Below are 7,136 nucleotides of genomic sequence, written 5' to 3' on the forward strand. Positions count from 1 at the left end.
AAGTTGTCCAGGCTAAAGATACACTCCAACATATTGAAAAGTTGAATTATTAATTTCCTCTGGGAACCATTCATGGGAACCATCCTCCTGTAACCATTCATTTTTAATAGAGTCTAATTAAGAGTTCCCCAACGGGTTTTACTTTTGTAAACACTTCGGATGAGCTCGGGTTTCTAGGCAAATCCTCCGCGCCAATGAAGGAGGTGCACACACACGGAACCCCCTTCCCTCCCCGTCGGCCGCGGGAACCCAGCCGGGCGGGGAGGCAACAAGTGGCCGGCGGCTGGGGGAGCAGCAGCTCCGCACCGCAGCGACGCTTTCCCGGCCCGAGCCCCGCTTTTCGTTAGAACAAAACTCCAAGGAGCGCTCCACGCTACCGCACACCCCCCCCCACGTCCCCCTCCCGCAACCAAAACACAGCACGGCGCGGCAGCCGCAGGAACCCGGCCGAGAAGCGGGGGCGGCTCCGGGGCTCCCGGCCCGGGCGGCGGTACCGCGGCCAACGCGGGCAGCCCCGCAGGGAGCCCCGCGGCCCCCGCTCCCCGCCCCGCACAAACCGCCCGGAGACTGCCGACGTGCCCGATAGAAAATTTATTGATCTCTCTTCGTTGGGAGGAAGGAAGCAAACGAGGACCAGGGAGAGGGAAGGAGCATTTCAATGAGTTTTTTTTGTTTTTTTGAGGGGGGGGGGTAAGAAATCCTGTAAACAAAACTAAAACGTTTCTTCATCTGATATGTCAAAACATGGTTCACAGTAAAATTCACAAACCAATTTACATAAGTTTACAGCTTAAGAAAAACCAAGACACACAACTTACTATAAATAAAAGAAATGTGTTTGCGACCCGCACAGCTCTCTCCCACCTCCCTTTTTTTTTTAAGGAACAAAACCCTAAAGTTAAAAAGTCGTGAAAGCTACAGATCGTGGGTAGAAACCCAGCGAGGCTCGACAAGGTGGGAAGAATAAAACACTTTAGAAAAAACAACGATAATGTGAACAACCGACTTTAAAAACAAAAGCCCCCTGGGTTTTTTTCCCATTGCAACGCTAGAAATCAAACTGGAAGATGCAAGATCTCTTAAAAACTTTTAAGCGAATAAAACAGCGCCCGAGCTAGCAGAAACCAAGAAAGAAGATGCCGTGGTTTAAAAACTTCACAGCGGCTTCTAGGAGGCAGGAGTTGTGATCTACTGAAGTAACAGCTTGCTCAAATACTTTTTTCTGTACAAAAAAAAAAAAAAAAGGACACAACTAACGGATTTCCTTTTTAAAATTTCTCCAAAGTTAGTATTAAGTCTGCTAAGCCGAGCAACGCTGCCGTACGTCCCGGTGTAGCCAGGCAGCGGTGGTGGGGTTAGGGATCAAGCCGGGGAGCCGTCCGGAGCAGCCAAGTTTATATGTGAGTTAGCGGTACGGTGCCGTTCACGCCAGTCCCGGCACTCTGGTAGTGCTGGTGGACGCTGTGCAACCTGCTGCCCTGCAGGGAGGAAGGGTCTGTGGCATCCCCCCCCGGGGGCAGGTACATGCTGATCATATCCCGCAGGTCTCCCAGGCAGGCCCTCTGCGAGTGGGAAGCGATGGCGGGAGGCGGCGAGCTGGGCTCGGATTTCACCACGGAGCCCATGGAGCCCAGGCTCATGGCGGTGGAGGGCTGCTGGCCGTAGGCGGCGGGGGACATGCTGTAGGTGGAGGCGGCGTTCATGTAGGTCTGGGCCGTGGACATCATGGGGCTGTACTGCAGGCCCGTCATGTCGTAGCGGTGCATCTGCTGCAGCTGCGGGCTGTTCATGCCCGGGTGCTGGCTGTAGCCCAGCTGGTCTTGCATCAGGGAGTAAGCCCCGTTGGTCCAGCCGTTCATGTGGGCGTAAGTGTCAATCCTCTGCCCCACCCCGACGGGGCTGCTCACCGCGTTGCCCCCCCCCGGGGCCAGCAGATTGCTGGGCAGCGAGTATTTGTCCTTCTTCAGCAAGGTCTTGGTCTTCCTCCGGGGCCGGTATTTGTAATCCGGATACTCCTTCATGTGCACGGCCCGCAGCCGCTTGGCCTCGTCGATGAAGGGCCGCTTCTCGGCGTCGCTCAGCAGCTTCCAGTCGGCCCCGAGGCGCTTGCTGATCTCCGAGTTGTGCATCTTGGGGTTCTCCTGGGCCATCTTCCGCCGCTGGCCCCGCGACCACACCATGAAGGCGTTCATGGGGCGCTTCACCCGGTCCTGGTCCGAGCCCGCTCCCGCTCCGTTGCTGGCCCCGCCGCCCCCGCCGCCTTTGCCGTTGCTCCCCGGAGCCGGGTTGCCCCCGGCGCTGCCCGGCGTGGGCTGCGGCGCCTTGATCTCAGTCTCCAGCATACTGTACATGGCTGGAGCCGGCAAAAGGTGCGCCAGGGCGGCGGGCAGGCGGGCACCGGATAGGGCAGAGGAAGTTAAAAAAAAAAAATAAAATTAAAAGAAAAAAAAAAGAAGGGGAAAGGACCTGCCTGGGTGGCTGCTGCCGTTGGAGGAAGTTTTTCTGCCTGGCGGGCGGAGGCGCCGCTCCCCGAGGAGGTGGTGGAGGAGGTGGTGGTGGTGATGATGATGATGGAGATGATGGTGGTGGTGCGGCCGCGCGCGCGGAGCAGATCCCGCAGGCAGCGCCAAGCGACGCGCACACCAATCCCGGGGGCATTTGATTGACGGGCTATAAATGAGCGGGCGGCAGCCAATCAGCGAGCGGTTCCCGACAGCCCCGACGCCGGTCACTGACCAGCTGGGGGTGGGGGGAGGGAGCCAAAAAGTTGGCGTTTGGGGGCTGCCGGTGCCGGAACCCCCTACCCCCTCCAACCCCCCCCCGGCGCCGCCACCGCGCAGCCCGCGGCCCCGCGCTGGCGGCCCCAGCGGCGGACGGGGCAGCGCCGGGGCTGCGCGGCGCGGTGGGGTCGGCGGGGCTCCCGCCGCTGCGGGGGGGAGTCGGGGACAAAGAGCTCCGGGGCTCCCGGGTGGGCGCAGCGCCGAGCGCGGAGGAGCTGCCTGGGACGGAGCGAGCCGGGGAAGCGGGGGCGGGCGGGCTGAACCCTGCCACTTCTGAGCCCGCACCGGGGGGAGAACCCGCGCTGCCCCGCCGGGGCCGGGCGCGGCCGCCGGGCACTCTCCCCGTCCCGTGGGAGCGGGGCTGCCCGCGGCGGTGCGGGGGCGAGCGGGGCCGGGCCGGCTGCCGGCGGTGCGCTCCCGGCCGTCCCCACCTGCGCCCATCCCGGTGCCGCTTGAGTTTTTCCACTCGGCTGCCCAAAGAGGGGTGGGGGGGACGACGACGGCGGCGCTTGCAAAGCTCCCGAGTTTCATGGCAACAGCAAAGTTCCCTCCGTGCGAAAGAAAACTTTGGCAGAGGATGTGCGAGCGGAACGGAGCTCACTGGAGCTGTCAATCATGAGCTTCCCTTCCCGTCCCTTCCCTCCCCTTCCATCTTTCCTCCCTTCGTTCCTCCCTTCCTTCCCCAGAGGCACGGACACCCGCACCTGCTCGGGCAGCGCCGGCAGCACGGCGGGCAGAGCGCTGCGGGCGGGGGGCAGGCGGGACGCGCTGCCCCGGCCCGGCTCTTCCTCGCTCCGCCTGGGGAAGCCGGGCGGCTGCGGGAGGAGAGGCAAACCCAGCCCGGAGCCTGCCCGGAGCCGCGCTGGGAGAGCCCCGGTGCCGGAGGAGGTGGGCAGCTCCGCCGGTGTAGCTCTGAGCAAACTGCCCCGGGGCCGTGCAGGGCGCAGGGGAGGGTCGGGGGGCTTGAGGTGGCGACGTGTCTGGGTACCTTTTCCCGTTACGGGGAGGGGGGGGGGGAGGGAGGGGAGCTTCTCCCGGCGCAGCTCCCCCGGCTCTGGCAGCCCCACAGGGAAGACCGCGAGGATAACGACGGCAATCGGTACATGGGCAGAGGACACCTCCAAGCCGGGGCTCCAGGCTGCACCCGGAGGCACAGCCCAAGCCGGCGCCACGGACGCCGGGGAGGGGGCTCCGGGCCGGGCCGGGGGGGTTCAGTGGGGCGGGGGACGGGACCGCCTCGCTCGGCGCCGCGCAGCCCCCTCGGCGCTTCCCGCGGCGGGGGGGGGGGGTGGAACGAGCCGGCTGGAAACGGCACTGGGGGGGCTCGGGAAACAGCACGGTGCCTGGTGGGATTTGTGTGAGTGGGTCCCAGCGCTACCGTGCTTCTGCAGCTTTAGGTGCTGCTCGTTCTGTGCGTATTTCTGTTTTGACAAAATCATCTGTTGAACGAAGTCGGACAGGAAATAAATCCCACTTGCGACGAGCTATGGTGCGGTCGGCACTTTTTGTTTTGGTGGTTTTGCTGCTGGTGTGTCCTTAGGTGAAGCCAAAATCCTGCAGCTCGAGCGGACGGGGTGACAGCGGAAGGTGCTGTTCCAGGCGGTATCGCACTAGCAAGAGCACCTCGGGCGCAGTTCGCTTGTAACTTTTGCAACCTATTGGAAAAGCTGCAGAAAGCTGTCTTTAACTTCAAACCCCTCCAAGTATTTTGACCGCTCCAGTCGAGGTTTAAGACGTGCTAGGCTGGGCTGGAAAGCGGACTGGTGTATATCCTGGCAATTTTTGAAATTGCTTTGTATAAATGTTTGTTGGGGGGTCTGAAGACGCTTGTCTGCAACGAAAAACGAGGCGGTATACGGAACTGGAGGACACGCTGAAAGTCCTGCGAATGGTGTTTCCTTCGATGTTTAAATAAATATTACAACGTTAAGTTTCAGACTCTTACTTTGCCTTTCAGTTTGTCTTTGCGCTGTCCAAGACTCCAATTATACAATTTTTTCCCCAAAGGCCACTCTATTTTAACACTTTAAGATCCATATTATTTCAAAGCAAGACAACATTTCTCTTGAAACATCGCTAATCTTGTAGAACCTCACTGAGTATACACTGAATAAATGAGTGCAGGCTCGTGGATTTCCACAGTTTGCAGCTCCCTGCGATGCTTCCACCGCACTAGGGTTTCCGTGCCGCACGTGTGCTGAGGAACACCCAGAAATGTGGCTGGTTTCTGTCCCAGAGGAAGGGGGGAGCAGCGGCATGCGGGATAGGTGCGCGTGGGGAACCCTCCGCGGGGTTTCTCGAGCGGTTTCGGCGGCCGGGAGGAGGAGAGCCAGCAGCCCGCTCCTCTCGCCGCGCTGCTTCACCCCGCAGCCGCATCCCCTCCCCGGGTGAGGCCCCGCGGGGGCTGCGGGGCCGGGACCGGAGCTGCGGCTTGGGAAGGGCCCGCCGGTGTGGGGGGGAAGAGGCGCGGGGCTGCACCAGAGGAAGGAGAAGCGGCTCCTTCTCCCTGCCCTGGTCTGAAAACCTCAGTCCGCCGACGGGGCGGGTGGGGGAGAGGAGGAGGAGGCGGAGGCGAGCCCCGCTGTACCAAGTCCCTAAAGTCACCCGCAGAGCGCCTGAAAAGGTCCGATCCCACCACCTCCTCGGCAGCCACGGGCGAATCCCAGCCTCCGCCTGCTCCTCGGTCCTGCCCGTCCCGCGTCCCGGGAAAGCGGAGGGAGCCCGCGGAGCTGCTGCGAAGGGCAGGAGGCAGGAGAGGACCCAGGCAGCGGAATAAAGGGGGCGGGGGGGGGGGGGGGGCAGCTTCGTGCCTGGAGCCATTTTTTTGTACTCGCTCCCCGGCGGCGGCCGGGACTGCGGGAGAAGCCGTGCGGGGCCGGAGAGCCCCTGTGCCCGGCGGGGGTCGGGGAACGCTTGCGGTCGTGTAAATACAGGTGTCAATGCCACAGATGCCCATTTTTTCTTTTTTCTTTTTTTTTTTTTTTTTTCCTTTTTGGTGACAAAGGAGCGTGAGGTGAAATCGGGAGTTTACAGCGCAATCCAACTTCAACGCGAGCTAAACCCCACGGCTGAGCAGGCACGTTTGAAAGGGACCGTCTGCTTCTTACGCAATCAGCGCTGAATAAGCAACAGCTATTAATATACGCTAATTGCAGCTCCAGCAGAGCTTGGGGCAATCTTGGAATCGCGTCAGGGAGGACCGCTGGCTTTTAAAAAATAACGCCACGCACCAACCCGGCCCCGTTTAATCCTTTTCTTAAACCATTGCCCCCTGGTCCCCAGTCCAACTCCCGACCGAGATCAGCAAAGGCTTCTCCTCGAAACTTGCCCAGACAAGGGATCCAAGCGCCCGTTTCGTTTGGACCCTGCTGACCCTCGCTGGCATGATCCTCCGAAAACGCCCAGGCGCTTAGCGATGCTTGAGATAAAAGTTCACGTGCTTTTTTGTTTGATCTCTGTTTTAGGCTCGAATCCACCTCCCCCCCACGAAGTTTCCAGCGTGGTAACGTGGCTGCTAAATGGGTCATTGCAGGCTGGTTCTGCAGCCCAGGGTCGTTAGGAGATTTTTTTATTCCCCATTAACTGTCACATCAAAAAAACCAGCTCTAGATTGCCTGCGAGGCTGCCCGCCTGGCTGCGGGGCTGACATGGCTGGACCGACCTCCCAGCCCAGCGAGAGGGAGAACAAACAATGAGTTCCGACAAATGAGCTCCAACTCCTTTCTGTGACTTCCCCAGTACCTCCCCGCACGGACATCGGGGCTGCACTAGAGACTACAGTTGTCCCTGATGCTCGCGTGTACGGGAAAGCGAGGGATACTTTTGACGACATCATTGAAAACAGCAACATTTAAGAATAAAATTCGTGGGTAAAAGCCGGACAGCGTCGTTTGGGTACAGATCGATACCTTTGAACTGAGCCTCCCAGGGCACTCAGGCGGCAGCGGCGAATGTTGTTTTTAATCACTCTCCGCCCCCCCCCCCCCCCCAGCTGAACTTTTATTTGGTTTCTGACAATAGTGGGCTGCAAACAGACCTCTCGGAGCGCCCGCTGAATAGACCCTTTTCGAGCCCGGATTGTTTCCACCGCCACAAAAAAACAACCAGTAGCTCCGTTTCTTAATTGGGTTGTTCCTGGCCCTCGTTCATTCAGGTGTTCGCGAGGAATTTGTTTATTAGCCTCTGACAAACAGCTCCTCCTGGCAATCGCCTCATGGGGTTGGCTTCAGCGGGAAGGGAGGGATGCGGGGGTGGGGGGTGCGCATTGCTAATAAGGACTCTCTCCATCTCCAAGTTACCAATTAAGAGAGTTCTAGAGGGGACCACCAGCACAGGACAAGTCGCCAGGGCTCAATG

General features: G+C 60.0%; 1 protein-coding gene across 1 annotated transcript; it reads right to left on the reverse strand.

Moving 5' to 3' along the window:
• Positions 1–584: 584 nt before the first annotated feature.
• LOC104334468 (SRY-box transcription factor 2) lies at positions 585–2,621 on the reverse strand. Its single transcript, XM_075435521.1, has one exon. It carries the CDS (start codon positions 2,349–2,351, stop codon positions 1,395–1,397), a length of 957 nt encoding a protein of 318 aa, XP_075291636.1. The 5' UTR covers positions 2,352–2,621; the 3' UTR covers positions 585–1,394.
• Positions 2,622–7,136: the final 4,515 nt, after the last annotated feature.

Source organism: Opisthocomus hoazin, chromosome 14 (assembly GCF_030867145.1).
Source record: "Opisthocomus hoazin isolate bOpiHoa1 chromosome 14, bOpiHoa1.hap1, whole genome shotgun sequence".
NCBI lineage: Eukaryota > Metazoa > Chordata > Aves > Opisthocomiformes > Opisthocomidae > Opisthocomus > Opisthocomus hoazin.